Source organism: Epargyreus clarus, unplaced genomic scaffold (assembly GCF_041222505.1).
Source record: "Epargyreus clarus isolate Ecla_fem2 unplaced genomic scaffold, WU_Ecla_fem_2.2 ptg000014l, whole genome shotgun sequence".
Taxonomy (NCBI): Eukaryota; Metazoa; Arthropoda; class Insecta; order Lepidoptera; family Hesperiidae; genus Epargyreus; species Epargyreus clarus.
Window position 1 is genome coordinate 7,655,830 of NW_027332222.1, and position 16,826 is coordinate 7,672,655.

A 16,826-nucleotide genomic window follows, 5' to 3' on the forward strand; every position below is an offset into this window, starting at 1 on the left:
GCTAATTAAGATTGGATCATATATGTACCTTTTTAAACGACTCATAAATAAATTTCGAAATATACTTATACTTATAAACCCTGTAATTGATAACCATTACTTCTCTCCAAATAATTTAAACAATTTGTCTTGCTTTTCTTCTTTCATATCTTATGACTCTTCTATGAACTCTGACTATGAATTCTTCTCCTCCGAAATGGTAACAAGTGATTTAAATACTTTAGTGTTAAATGCCCGGTCCATTATCATTACATTCCAAAGACCACAGGTATTCACCATTGTTTCAATATAAACATGAAAACAAAAATAAAACTTGCTGTTAATTTTATTTAAAAAAGTAAGTAAGTAAGTACAAGCTGTAACTATACTTTTCCAATTGTTAGTAACGTAATGGACACTTAGGAATAACGCAAATAGAACAAAATGTCAATAACCTAATCCCTTTATTATTATTATACGGATAATATAATGTTAAACAATATAACATCGATAACTTTAAAAATCAATAATTACTTTCGAATATTATCAGCACAATAAGCCGTAGTACTAATATATGACTGTTATAATTATTCGTAATATACGTTTAAATATTTAACACATACTCTGAAACGTTAAGTATTAAATGTATGACAAAATATTAATAATTTGAAGCCTGCAAAAGTTGCATTATAACATTAAAGCTCTTCTAAACAAATATAACATTTGCTCATAACAACGGTACTGCCATTTTATATCTCGACTGTGTAAGTAAGAACTTCTAATATAGTAATCTTATGATTTATATCAAAATAAGGTAAAATGAAAACATAATTATTTGCCCCATTCAAATTCCTGTAAAACGGCCGGCTAGGCCTTTGCCTATTTAATAAACTCAGATAGAAAACTTAAGACAATCTGAACCAACCAGCATTTGTATCGATTCTTAATTTGTTGTATTTAAATATATCCGATAAATTAACTTACGCAGTTTTACGCAGGCGATCCCACTGGCTAAATTGTTGGTGTCTTCAATGAAAGGCTTGAATCAAGCTTTTTTTTTAGTTATTTTTATTTCATTCCAAGACCTGTACAAACATCGTCCTTGACATCTGCCGTTTCCCGCCATAATACCCTTTTGTTTTTTTTTTTTAAATCACGAGTATAGCGTTACAGCCAATTAAATATGTGGCCAGCATTATTTTTCGAGTGAAAGGTTTTAAACTAATTTTAATTTAATTTTTGTTTTTATAATGTCGAACTAACGCAGTAAGGTATAATAATAAAAGTGACCTTACAATAAATACTAAGTAAAAATATAAAATGGTGCCGGCCATCGTGGTGGCGGTCATTAAAGTGAGAGAAGAGCCTGAAACATTGCATACAAAAATGCATATGTATGAAAAAATATTTTTTTGTTTGACAATTTTGATATATTTTTTTTAACAAAATGTTAAGACTATTAATACTTACAAACATCTCATACTTTGTAATGATATCAAAAGAATACAAGTTTGAAATATTACATACAAAAATACATGCATATGAACTTTTGTATGACAACACTGATATAATTTTTCACCATAATATTGATACTGTTAAAATCGACAAACACCTCATTAATTGGAATGACGTCATAAGGAGACAGCTGCTTGAAATATTACATACAAAAATGCACATGTATTTTTTATATTTTTTGTATGGCAACACTGAAATATTTTTGTACCTACAATGCTGTACCCACAATCGCGTCATACATTATAAGGTTGGCAAAAATATAGTAAAGCTTAAAATATTACATACAAAAGTGCATATGTATGAAAATTATTATTTTTTGTATAGGAACACTGAAATATTCTTTTACCCAAATGTCTTAACTGTTAATATCAACAAACGCTTCATACATTGGAATGACCTCAGAAGGAAACAACAGTTTGAAATATGGCATACAAAAATGCACTTGTATGAAAATTATTATTTTTTATATGGCAACACTGAAATATTTTCTCACCAATTTATACAGTCTATAAGTACCATTAAACCCCTCATACAGAAAACTGACATTTAGTGATGCTGGGCATGGTGGTGGTGGCCTTTAAAGGGAGACAACAGCCCGAAACACCACATACAATAATACATATGTATAAAAATTATAATTTTTTGTATGGCAACCCTAAAATATTTTTTTATCAAAATATGTAGAATATTAGTACCCACAAACGCCTCATACATTAAAATGACATCAAAAGGAAACAACCGCTTGAAATATGACATACAAAATTGCACTTGTATGAAAATTATTATTTTTTATATGGCAACACTGAAATATTTTTCCACCAATTTACACAGTCTATAAGTACCATTAAACGCCTCATACAGAAAACTGACGTTAAGTGATGCTGGGCATGATGGTGGTGGTCTTTAAAGGGAGACAACAGCCCGAAACACCACATACAAAAATACAAATGTATGAAAATTATTATTTTTTGTATGGCAACACTAAGATATTTTTTAATCAAAATGTGCACAATATTAGTACCAACAAACGCCTCATACATTCTAATGTTACCAATACAAGACAACAGCTTGAAATATTACGTACAAAAATATATATGTATGAAAATTAATATTTTTTGTATGGCAACACTAAAATATTTTTTTACCAAAATGTGCAGTCTATTAGTACATACAAACACGTCATACATTATAACGTTGTTAAAAATTTACAACAGCTTGAAATGTGACATACAAAAATGCACATGTATGAAAATTATTATTTTTTGTATGGCAATACTGAAATATTTTTTTACACATTGGTACAGTCTATAAGTGCCATTAAGCGCCTCATACAAAAAAATGACGTCAAATGGCGGCAACAGCTTGAAATCTTCGATAATCCTGTAGAAAATGCATTTGTATGAAAACATTTTTTTTGTATATGGCAACATTGGATGTTCGATTTTTTACATAGGGTCCATTTGAAATAAAAAATATCTCCCATACATGACTTATATGTTCTGTCTACGGTTTCCGCCCAAGTGCTCAAAAAGTGAAAATCGTGAAAAAAAATTCTGTATCCCAGTGTTGCCAGTTGATTAAGATGAAAATGGTCAAATGTCATTACGGCACCCAAAAAAAATTGTCCTGTGAAAAAAATTTATTAAAAATATTTCTCCTTCTACTTTTTACATTTTTGAATGGAAAGTTCCAAAAAATGTATGAACAATGAAAAAAAAAACTTTACCTGGCAACACTTCGAGCCGAGCTCCATGACCGCCCAATACAAAACGACTCGCTCAAATGTTGCCAACCTCAAAATATTTCACTTCGAAAAATGCATTTTTTCGTACATTTTACAAAATGGCTGACACAAGGTGCGCCATCTGATTAAAAAAAATAATATTGCCATATGATAAAATTGAGGATACAATCCGGCCAATAAATCAAAAATATCGAAAAAATATTAATAAAACCACCGCACTACGACCCCACAAACACACCTCGAAAAATGAAAGATTTCAAAGTCAAATATCTCGGCGGCCATCTTGTTTTTCCAATTTTTTCTAATTTTATCGTAACAGTCGTCCCACAATTAGCCGAAAATTATACCAATCTTAGGTAGGCGCGCAGAATAAAAAAAAAGTTGAAAATCGCAGGAGGGCCGCCATCTTGAATTTTGTATGTTTCCCATTTTTCCCATAACCAACATAATATACCGAAAAAATATCTCATACATTATTACTACCCCCCACCAATAGTTTAGGGTGGGCTACTCGAAATGTCAAAAAAGTGAAAAAAAAAATCTAGCTCCCAGTGTTGCCAGTTAATTTGGATGAAAATGGTCAAATGTCATTACGACCCCCCTGGCAAATACCCATGTAAAATATTTTCATTAAAAATGTTTCTCCTTCTACTTTTTATATTTTTGAATGGAAAGTTCCAAAAAAAGTATGAACGAAGAAAAAAAATCCTAAACCTGGCAACACTTCAAGTCACGCTCCACAACCGCCCCATACAAGGCTGAAATGTTGCCAACCTCAAAATATTTCACTTCAAAAAATGCGATTTTTCATACATTTTACAAATTGCCTGACGAACGATCCGCCATCTGGTTAAAAAATTAAATAAATCCAATTTGGTAAAATTGAGCATATATCCGAGAAAAAAAAACGAAAAAAATAAAAAAAATATTTAAAAAAACACATCAGTGTCACCCCGCGAACACACCTCGAAAAATGAAAAATTTCAAACTCAAGTATCTCGGCGGCCATCTTGTTTTTTCAACTTTTTCTAATTTCATCGTATCAGTCGCCCTCAAGTTAGCCGGAAACGATACCGATCTTGGATAGGTGCAAAATAAAAAAAAAAGTTGCCCAATCCAGCTCGGCCGCCATCTTGAATTTTGAAAGTTTCAGATTTTTCCCATAGACACGGAGGCAAATAAAAAATTCCACTCATACATCAAACCCACCCCCCACCACTCCTTCAGGTCGAGGAAGTCGATTTTTCGTAAAACTGAAAAAAAATTCCTGCGGCCAGTGTTGCCAGTCGACATCGACGAAAATGGTCAAATGTCATTACGACAGCCAAAAAAAATATTCCAGTGAAAAATTTTCATCAAAAATATTTCTCCTTCTACTTTTCATATTTTTGAATGAAAAGTTTGAAAAATTGTAAGAGTGGGGAAAAAAAACTCAAACCTGGCAACACCTCGGACCGAGCCCCACGACCGCCCCGAACAAACCAAATCGCTCAAACGTTGCCAACCTCCGAATATTTCACTTCAAAAAATCTGTTTTTTTCATACATTTTACAAATCGCCTAACAGACGACCCGCCATCTTGTTGAAAAAAAAAATAAATCCGATTTGGCAAAATTGAGGATATATCCGAGAAAATTATAAAAAATGGCAACAAAATAATAAAAATCCCAAGAGATACGACCTCCCAAAAACACCTCGAAAATTGAAAAATTTCAAACTCAAATATCTCGGCGGCCATCATTGTTGCAAACCTTCAAGGTAAAAATCAATTAGATTATTATGACTCCAATTTTATTGTTTTATAAACAAAACTTAGTTTAATTTGCATCCTACTAGTAGCGCCCTCTTTTGGCGATTTATGAAAACTTGTAAGGAATGTTTGCGTGTTGTAACGCGCTTGTTTATTAAAACAAATGTAATTTGTGTAAGATAAATTATTTGGAGTAACATAAAATTCATTATAATATTAATTTATGTCAATTTTGATTGTCAATGTGGAATTAATATTTAGATTAAATATGGACGATTTCCGGTAGTACTTCAAAACACTTTGTTAGTCATACCAAATAAATTATGTAAATTATAATAATATTAAAATACTTATTCTCGTATTTTTAAAACAATATTTTCAATATAATATTATTTTATTAACAGTTAAATTTATTGTGAATCACGTCATTTGTTATAACAAAACAAGTGATGTGAGGTAGTTCTTATGCTGTTTGTGACTCGAGTAGTATTTAAGTCCACGCGCTGGTACAGCGTGGTACATTCGCATTTAATCAGTCGTGTAAGCCGTTACTCTGCCCAAATTGTAAATAAAAGTGAATAAAAGTGATTCTCATATTAAAGTCGTTTCGTTCAGTTTATTTATAAAGTGCGGTAGTGGGATATCGCCGACATATACGATGCATACTGTAAGAGTATACCATGTGAGGTCGTTCAATGCTCATTGCTAACGTAGCCAAATCGTTTACGTTTGATTTAGTGGGGTTCATGAAGCATTCCAGCTTAGTTTTCATGGGCAGTAATATGTTTATAAAATTAATTAAGCTAAATTAATATTAAAGTTATATTTATAATAGTGATCTTTCTTGTGTTCGAATGTTGTTGTTCTGTAAATAGAGAAACGATATTTAACGTTTTTTATTCCACAAACACATTTTTATATTTAAATTTATGTGACATTGAATTAAACGTCACAAATAAATAGACAATAGTAAAATAGTTCATAGAGAAAAATAATACATTAAAATAAACTTTTTCTTTACATATTTATTTGCAATTGTGATGATAGTCTCGCGGATGTGTAGATTATCGCAAAACTACAAATATGGACTTGATTGGGTAAATTTAATGTGCTTTTTGTGCATGCTTCGGAGGGTACGTTAAGCCTTCACCCTCAGTTGTAATGGTTGAACAAATTTAATTGTGTCAGAGGCTTTAAAGGCATTCAATATCTGTTATGAATGGAACTCTGGGCCATCCTAAGTGTATGGGAATTCATGGACCGCAGCACTGGGATTGTAGCCACTTGCTGTAGTCCATAGATTTACTCTTTACGACGCCTCCGTAGGCTCCTCCGCCATACTTTTTCTACCTCATTCTAGTGTTTAGCGTTGCTGTGCTCCGGTTTGAAGTGTGTGATAAGGAGATATGCTTCTCCGAGGCATGTTCCACCTCGATTAGGCTAGATGTTTGATATATATATATTTTTGCGTTGACGAGGGGGAAACCTTCAAAAGGTACTCGACGCCATGGGAGTGACGCCGGGTTATGTGGGATTTTTACCGCACTAAAACCTCCCCGGTGGCCGTCCTCAGCGTTTGGTGGAGAACTCCGGGATCTCCAACGGAACACAACCGGAGTCCTCTTAACGCGATACCCTTCTATCGGGCTCTGCCCTGGGGGGAGCAATTTACGCTCCTCTCACATGCCCTGCTCATTACAGCGATATGCGACCACACAAACCGCTGTCCTTCCCGGGGTCGCTTGCTGGACGGTTTGAGCTCCCACTCTTGCCGCCCGCAACCCCGAAAGCCCCTTTTAGTCGCTTCTTACGACAGGCAGGGGATACCGTAGCCCTGTTCTGGTCCCGGTACTACAGGGACATGATATACTGAACCCTAGCGTGAGATTGGTAGTGTAAATTTAGAAAGCTATTATTTTAAATATCAAACGAGCTTTTTGTATTTCCGAACATCTATTACATTCTTATCGCACCTAAAAACCAAATATATACGTTCATAAGACCGAAAGAAGAATAACGTCACCCTCACTAATACATTCACTTTGAAAGTATTATAAGGCTTTAAAGCAAAGTTTATTACTGTCTCTCTTGACAAAGGCCGTCCCTCCATATGAGAGGAGAGTTACGTTTTAGCGTCGAATAAAAATCTTTGCAGTCGCAGTAAGATCCTTTTCGGAAAGTATCAATTCTGTTAACTTTATGTATTAGACTGTGCGCTTATCCCATTCAAGTCGTTTACTGTGTTTAACTGGCGTTTATCTGACAGTATCTCGTTTTATCGCCTGGTATTTTTATCCGTCGGTGAGTTATTTTAATATTAGGTTATAATTTTAAGTGTTTTCTACATTCATCATCAGCCTTAGCCTAGTTATGAATCTCGGCCTCTCGTTAGAGGGGTCCGAGGTTCAAGTCCTATGCCAGCTCTGATTTTTCAAAATTAAGTACGCATTAGAAATTAATTATTACTTGCTTAAACGGTGAAGGAAAACATCGTGAGGAAACCTGTGTATCTGAGAGATTTATAAAATTAAAGAATTCAAAGGTATGTAAAGGCCACCAATACGCACTTGGCCATCGCAGTGGACCTAATCCTAATCCTTCTCATTCTGATTGCGCAGCGGTGGGACATTAATGGGTTGATGATGATTACTGAGGTCGTCTGGTATACATATTGAAGTATGTTCAATTTACCAAGCACAGGCTGGCCGTTACGATAAACATTTAGTAGTGTCACTAAATTTCACACACGAATTTTTACAAATACCTTTTAATGCTAAAATTAAGATAAGATAAAAGCGCTTAAACGGTCATTGTTTTATCACAGACTTTTCTAGAAGTGTCAAATTAGTAAACATTATTCGTTTTAACGTGCGCTGTCCCATTAAGTGAGCGTGGAGCGTTCGTTTCGAGAGGCTGTCTCTTGTTCGTCGGGAAGCGAGGGCTCTCGGCTCGAGCACGCCTTAATCATGAGTGGGGACTCGATATTCCGTTATTAAAATAATTTGTTAGATCTTAGCTGTATTTGTGCTGTTTTAAAAGTTTGACATCTGATTGGGTTGTTTGCGGCAAACTGTCAAAATTATTTAGGGTGACCAAAATTTAATTTACTTATTTTGTTACAAGTTAAAAGCGGTAAAATGGCCAAAATTATGTCGCGGACTTTTGTAAAGTGTCAAATTAGTAAACATTATTCGTTTTAACGTGCGCTGTCCCATTAAGTGAGCGTGGAGCGTCCGTTTCGAGGGGCTGTCTCTTGTTCGTCGGGAAGCGAGGGCTCTCGGCTCGAGCACGCCTTAATCATGAGTGGGGACTCGATATTCCGTTATTAAAATAATTTGTTAGATCTTAGCTGTATTTGTGCTGTCTTAAAAGTTTGACATCTGATTGGGTTGTTTGCGGCAAACTGTCAAAATTATTTAGGGTGACCAAAATTTAATTTACTTATTTTGTTACAAGTTAAAAGCGGTAAAATGGCCAAAATTATGTCGCGGACTTTTGTAAAGTGTCAAATTAGTAAACATTATTCGTTTTAACGTGCGCTGTCCCATTAAGTGAGCGTGGAGCGTCCGTTTCGAGGGGCTGTCTCTTGTTCGTCGGGAAGCGAGGGCTCTCGGCTCGAGCACGCCTTAATCATGAGTGGGGACTCGATATTCCGTTATTAAAATAATTTGTTAGATCTTAGCTGTATTTGTGCTGTCTTAAAAGTTTGACATCTGATTGGGTTGTTTGCGGCAAACTGTCAAAATTATTTAGGGTGACCAAAATTTAATTTACTTATTTTGTTACAAGTTAAAAGCGGTAAAATGGCCAAAATTATGTCGCGGACTTTTGTAAAGTGTCAAATTAGTAAACATTATTCGTTTTAACGTGCGCTGTCCCATTAAGTGAGCGTGGAGCGTCCGTTTCGAGGGGCTGTCTCTTGTTCGTCGGGAAGCGAGGGCTCTCGGCTCGAGCACGCCTTAATCATGAGTGGGGACTCGATATTCCGTTATTAAAATAATTTGTAAGATCTTAGCGCGGTATTTGTGCTGTTTGAAAGGTTGATATCTCATTGGGTTGTTTGCAGCAAACTGCGAAATTATTTAGTTTTATTTGATGCGTGGAAAACTTAATTTTCTTATTTTGCGTCATATTTATAAGAAAGGAGACATGAAAGCATCTTAATGGCCATTATTATGTCATGAGCTTTTATAAAGTGTCAAATTATTAAACATTATTCGTTTTAACGTGCGTTGTCCCATTAAATGAGCGTGGAGCGTTCGTTTTGAGGTTCTGTCTCTTGTTCGTCGGGAAGTGAGGGCTCTCGGTCCGAGGGCGCCTTAATCATGAGTGGGGATTCGATATTCCGTTATTAAAATAATTTGTGAGATCTTAACGGTATTTCTGGTGTTTTAAGTTATGCTCTCAATGGTTCAAGTGGAGAAAGTCGCAGAAATTTAATATGATTTTGGAGTGTGATAAAGGTTAATTGATTTATATAAAAGTTACACCTTAGTTTATCGTCTTGATAAATTAAAAAGTGGACAAGCATGCGACTTTCTTTTTCATAAATTTCGATGTAAAAAATAATATTGATTGTATTTATGAATAAAGTGAATGTTTTCGCATTTTTTGTCCCGGATAAAAACACGACTTATTTCTACTACATAAACCGCAGCGATGACATTTTACAAACAACTTTCAAAGCGAACAACTCGCTCGAAATCGTTAAAGCGTCCCCGAATGAAACTGATTTTATTTTCACAGAACGTCCGTTTTCCGTTTAAGCGCCTTTAAATCTCGGGAATGTAACGTTCCACGGTTATGTTAAGCCGGTGATATCGGTGAGCACGTGGCAACATTGGCGGCAACAAACCGATCAAATTTTTGAACGGCTTATATCTCATTTCACGGTACGACAGCCTCCACTGAAGGCTTTTTGGCCTCGATCCGCAATGGCACATTGGAAAAGCAATTTCTACCGGTAGCCCCGCACCCTAAGCCGATTGAGCTTCCAAACTTCGTTTTTTACCTCTATGAATATACATGTATAGCAAGGGATAATGTGATTACGTTGCCTATCTTAAGCTCCGTTTAGTTTTTTGGCCTACTTACCATGCGTCTGTAAATTTTGTTAGGTAAATGAATATGTGGTACTGAATTAAGTAGCGCAGCAATAATAGTGGACAGATAATAAAAAAAATGTAAATAGTTATCGTTGAAGCCGATCACAGATGCATTGCATCTTTCGAGGACTAAGATGATCGCCTCATGTAATTCAGCCGGCATCCACAAAATTCCACTAAAACGCAAGAAGGGCTGAAGCCCTTATGAATAGCCTAAATAGGTGTGACAGTGCTACCTTGCCCTGATCGAAGCATGCTTATTCTAACTATCTTTAAAATATGTACAATTATGTCTATATATTTTTTTGGATAAGCAGAGTTCTTATAATGTTTTTAATGCTTTTTAGGATTCCGTGCCCAAAAGGTAAAATTTATCCGTTTGTCGGTCTGTCACAGGGCTATGTCTTGAACTGTAATAGGCACATACATTGTTTACAAGGTATATATAACGGTGGTAACAAATACTTAAAATAAACAGATGGTACGGAACCTTCCGCATGCAATTTCGACTCGCACTTAGCCAATTATTATATTTATGATGTGCAAATAAACGAATAAATAACAAGTTTCACTCTGTAAAATTGACGTCCATAATTTTTCATTCTTCTGGCCGTATTTCTCGTAACTCGTTAGCGTGTGCATGACGAGTACACATTTTACCCTCGTCGACAGCTTTTTAATAAACAGAATAACAAAAATGTATCGTTTTATGACGCCGGTTCCTGTAATTATAACAAATAGTGCTCTCGTGCTCGGCGCAGCGTCGGGAGACATAAATTAGAAAATAATTATGTCTTTGTGAATTCTATATTAAATTAACGTTAATTTATGCTAGAATTATATGAAAGAGACCGTGTTTTTACCACGCTTTTAGTAGCTTCACCTGTATTATATATGTATGTATCTGGGTATGTAATGGAATCTTTGAAATTGATTTTTAGCCACTTTGAACGGTCATATTAATCCGATATTTTGAACAATTATCAAGAACCGATGACAATACACGATTTTGTTCCATAGTCCTCATCAGAATCGTCAGGATTAACAATTTTCCTTGGGCGATTTAAGCGTGGTTTTTAGTTAAACTTTATTACTATGTTTTAAGTTTTAAGTATTTTATTCGTAAATTAATTAAGAATAATGCTAAACAACAAAATTTCAATGTTATTTTATTCAACGACAAAATAAAATATTAAAGATGCAAAGATTTCGGGTTTGAACTCAGGCCAAGTATCCACGGTTTTATAATTATTATGTAAGGCTATGGACGTTCAAATCAAAGAGTTTAAACATATAGGGCTGTTATATGGTTGAATGCCCTTAGCCTAAGATTTCATTACGAACACCGCGACTGGTGAAATTAAATAAAAGCTTGTAATAAAAAGGTTTGTAAGTATAATCTAAAGTGTCATCATAACCGCTATAACTTTCACGTCACTTCTGATATTAGATTAATAACATAAAATTATCTTTTGTTGCAGATTAAAATTGCTAGGTGCAAGTGAGGCGCCACTCCTGAGCGGTTGGCGCAGCACGCCACACACGCCGCACACGCCCGCCACGCCCGCGCCACATCACTCACACAATCATCTAGCCCCACCACCCCACTGTAATGGGACCGATAGGTAAACATTTTTTATTTATAAAAGTTAAAAATGTTAACGTGGAAAGCAGTCACCGTCGCCTATGGACATTTGCAACACCAGAGCCGCCAATGCATCGCCGGCTTTGAACGAGAGCTCTTTTTACACCTTTTTCGAGCCCCATGTCATAGCGCTCTTCTAATACTTCAGAAGGAAGTTCATTCTACATTTTGCATGTACGCGACATATTTTGGTTGAGTTTAGGTATGTATTAGGTATGTAGTCTCTATACTGTGGTGGTCAATTAAATCTAATTGAATAATATACATCTTTGTTAGGTTATGTATGAGTTATGAGTGTTCACGTCATAGCACAGCAATCAGATAATAGTTCTATTAATTACATCTAATTAAACAATATCTATGTCTTTGTTGTTTTGTGTATGGAGATTAATTAACATAATTATCACTATTAGTGATTGAAATCCGAGAGGTATCATTTAACCGATCACTATAGAATATTAATTATTTAGGTCGACACCATAATTAATTGTTGATTAGACGACAATAAATTTAAAGTATTTAACTACTACACTCACCATATTTTGGTCTACATTACATGTGGTCTGCCATATATTGTTAGGTTAGGAATCAATGACCCCAACAAATGTGATTCCTTATGCAACCTCGAATAAATTCCCAAGCTTAACATTTCATAACATAAATATAAAATGCATGCTTTGCCTCGACTAATATTATGAATTTAAAATTTAATATACGTAAGAGCAGTACCGTTACGGATTAGTTTGGTTGCTAAAGAACTTCGTAACAAGTTAGTTTGCGGACTATTTTTATAATATTAAGGGTGGATTCCATCATGTAACTTGAACATTTAAAAATTTTTTTAACAAAAAATACAACCGACTTCTATGTCACTACAAAGTAAAAAATAATTGAAATAAATGTTGGTTTAGTACATATTTGTGAAGTCGGCGCTCAATATATTTAGTTGGATAACGATGTAAACAGCGTGTCTAATATGAGCGTCCTTTTTGAAGTCGGTTAAAAAAGCCTGACCAACCGTCAAATCCATGATTAAAAAATAATCAGTTGCACCATTTTAGTTGAAATTACGTCATAACTAATACTTAACGTTAACCGCTCGAATTCGATTGGTTCAAGTTAGTGTGTTATTTGTCAACTTCCCTATCTGTCAATGTCGACTAAAAATTGCGGTGACAGCGACACAAATGACGTTAATGACAAATCAATTGATGCAACACAGAATTTTTACTTTAAAGTTACTGTTATATTTAACTTTAACGCAAACTTAAACCACCCTAACCCACCCTAAAAAGGGGAAAGGCACCGTAAGCTGAACTCTTGAGACCTCGCCGATCAAGATAACCGAATTTCGTATTGCAAGCATCGCGTTACGAATCTGGGCCCCCGAGTATCAGACAGATTAATTGGAAACACTCGATATCACTGCGGTCGGCTCTCAGGTGCTGGTCTCATTCAATTATACCGACAGAATTACGAATATCTTATCGTGCCTCCAAACAATCAGCTAATGTAAATAGAGCTGCAGCTTTGTGCAAATTACACAAGCTTGTATTTGCACTTGCTTTGGCTTGAAGGAATGAAATATTTGCTTGTCGGTGATGTTATTAGTTCTAGTTTTATTCCACTCAAACGGAATTCATTGCATTCTCTAGTAACGCAATTCAATTTAGAAGTAAAGTACATTGGAGAATTACATATGGTCGTTGTAAAATTACTTACTTAGGTCGGAGTTTCTAATCTCTTTCTACTTATCTTTCTTCTTATTTAAAGCAAAGAAAAAACATCTACATAGCTCGGAAGAGTAAGGCAAATTGTATAGTCAATCATTAATTAATATTCGATGATAGTGGAAAACCCTATAGCTTCGGTCCATGTCTAAGATTTAATGATCTGCTGAAATCATTTTTCTAACATATAAGGAAAAAATGTTTTTAGGCATTGACTGCAATATCAAAATAAATGAAAAAGTATTATTTAACTAAACGTTTTAAAGACTACATTAACTTTCTTGGATGCAGTTACCTTGTCATTCGGCGACTATTAGGCGTGTTAACGTAGATATTTCCTTGAGGATATTCAATTAAAAACTAAGAGGTACCGGTGTATTAGGCGGAGTTCTGGCCTATGTATGAATTGTAATAAGTACTGGGCTTTAATGGTTACTAAACGTTGGAACTTTGGAATTGAACTTCAGTGAACAACCTTATTAAAACTGTTCTATATGAATCGGTTTACAGTGTTTTACCATAGGCAGCAATGACCTTTTACTATCAAGTGGTGCAAACACGTTTGCTTCAATAATCTTATATATAAAATTCTCGTGTCACAATGTTAGTTATCGTACTCCCCCGAAACGGCTTTACCGATTTTCACCAAACTTTATATGCATATTCAGTAGGTCTGAGAATCGGCTACTATCTGGTTTTCATAGCCCTAAGTGATAAAGGTTGTTGACCCTTAACATTTTTTTATTTATATGGTAACAAAATGTTAGCCGGGTCAGCTAGTATTATATAAAAAAGCTCTTTGTACGTACCTACTGCTTTATTTACCCATATATTTTATTTTTGCGCTTTAAGACCAGTAAACTTCATCTTTGCGTTTTCTTCCAGTGGCAGCAGAGGGGGTCGACGGCGCTCAACCTACACGAGTGGACGGTTGCACTCGGGGTCGAACTGGTCTTTTGTGTTCGACCCCGCCGGCAGACTGTGCTACTATTGGTCCATGGTGGTCTCCCTCGCTTTCCTCTACAACCTTTGGGTCATCGTGTATAGGTTCGCCTTCCAGGAAATTAATGGTGAGTTGGTCGTCTAAAGTTCTTTTTATTGTTTTATTTTTGATATCATCGACAAAGTATTGCAATAAATTCTGTAAGATATTTACTTTTTAAATCTTTTTTATTTTAATATACTTTTAAATGAATTTTAAATCAATTAAACCCAACCGATTTAGCTGAAATTTTGCGTACACATAATTGCCATAAATACGGCGATCCAATTATTTATCCAATTATGATTCCAATGAAAGGGTTTTCGAAGAATAATACGAAAGAGACTAGTATTTAATTAAAAACCTTATTTAAAATATTTGACGTATATGATATTGATAGAAAGCACCAAAACTTATAGACGGATTTTCTAAGTGTTCTTAAAATCTGAGAGTCCATCCAACTAGTTTTCAGGCGAAGCCAATCGGCGCGCAGTTTAAGCAAATCAGAGGACTAGGCCTTTGTACACCAACCAATTTATATACCTACATATATATTTACAGAGTTACCTGTATATTTGCATAATATTGTTTTAGGAGTTTATTTTGCTACTTCCGGTATGTTTGATGTTGACAAACGTGAGCTGCTTTTAAATTCTAATGAAGCCCATACTTTTTATTTGCTCATTATATCACTTTTTATGTTCAGTAAATAAATATTATAAAAGAGGTTTCTTATCATTTTATTATATGTTATATAGTAGACCAAAAAAATAATAATTGTTTACAAACAACTTCATTTCATAGACGCGAAGTTTGTAAAGAATGGATTTATGCACTCTCAAGTCATTTCTATCGACGGATGAACTTAAGTCTTGGGGAAGGCGCTTAACTGGATAAAAATCCAATTTTGACTCTCGTTCTTATGCAAAAGACGTCTGCATTTAAGATAGCAGCCCAGATTAGTGGCGACGATCTGGGCTGCACCGACTTAGCGCACTCCGCGCATAGTTCCCGCAACTTGTTCCGCGGAGAATTAAATTACTTACCTAAATAGCTTTTCCGAGTTAAATGTCTCGCACCGAAGACAATATAATACTTTGAAAGGTACGTTACGATGTTTCACCGTCTGAGTTTCCTATTGTTTCATTACATCTTCGCAGCTGCGATGAGTTTCAGCAACACGTAATCTCATTCGGGAGTCCTTTCAAGTTTCCGTTTGGTATTGAAATTGCTCGTAATTCTTGGGAGTTGACTGAAAAAGTTTTGTTCAAAGGGACAAATTAATTCATTTACCTGAGCAAACTTTAATTAATTTAGCTTATGGGCTTGTATTTATTTCAACGGAGTCTTATTGGTCTTGTAAACGAATTAAAATACAGCATTGTGACCTGTGAAATTGTACAATGTTTCTTAATTGTGTTTTTTCTTTGTTTCAGGCGAGACGCTGATAGTGTGGTTTTGTTTGGATTACTTTTCGGACTTTCTGTACTTGGCCGATATTTTGTTTCATTTTCGGACTGGCTATCTAGAAGACGGTGTGTTACAAACGGACTCGGCAAAGTTACGTGCGCATTACATGAACTCGACCACGTTCTACATCGACTGCCTGTGTCTGCTGCCGCTGGACTTCCTCTACTTGTCCATCGGGTTCAACTCCATCCTACGCTCCTTTAGACTCGTGAAAATCTACCGTTTTTGGGCGTTCATGGATCGCACGGAACGGCATACGAACTATCCTAATTTGTTTAGATCGACCAGTTTAATTCATTATTTACTAGTGATATTCCATTGGAATGGGTGCTTGTACCATATTATATATAAAAACAATGGTTTTGGTAGTAAAAACTGGGTGTATCATGATACAGAGACTGCGGACGTAGTGAAACAGTACCTTCAAAGTTATTATTGGTGCACGTTGGCGCTTACGACGATAGGTGAGTTTTTGCTATACTTTTTATTATTACTATAGTTAAAAATAGTTTTCTTTATATATTTTTGACAGAGTGCATCAAAAGACGGCAATATTTATTGAGGGCAGTATGTATGTATGTAGATACGTAGGTACTGTATAGCGTACACAAATGTATGTGTATACAGGATACACATGTATTTGTGTACGCTCTACAATAAACACCCCTTGATGGATTTTAACATACGAGTTAGTTACTTACACGCGGCTATGTATTGTGTGATGGTTACACGCAATTTGGTTTTAAAGTCAATCTTTTTTAAACGTGGATAAGAGTCACCTTGCTATTAATATCTAACCATAACTTACATTTTTTGACCGGGAAGCGAAGCCGGAACGAATTGTGAGAACGGTGCCACACGTGTCGTATCAAATAACACTGTTTAGTTACTGTAGAAGTACATCAA

The 16,826-nt window shown here is 35.2% G+C and overlaps 1 protein-coding gene across 5 annotated transcripts in view; it reads left to right on the forward strand.

Annotated features, from left to right (window-relative positions):
- The window catches only part of LOC140747400 (cyclic nucleotide-gated channel alpha-3), a 155,037-nt gene that overhangs the window by 80,796 nt on the left and 57,415 nt on the right, over positions 1-16,826 (forward strand). For all 5 annotated transcript variants that reach the window (XM_073079831.1, XM_073079833.1, XM_073079832.1 and 2 more), the window contains exons 5-7: positions 11,575-11,718; positions 14,354-14,538; positions 15,887-16,384. In XM_073079831.1, coding sequence (XP_072935932.1) covers positions 11,575-11,718; positions 14,354-14,538; positions 15,887-16,384 — 827 coding nt within the window. The remainder of the gene's footprint in view (positions 1-11,574; positions 11,719-14,353; positions 14,539-15,886; positions 16,385-16,826) is intronic.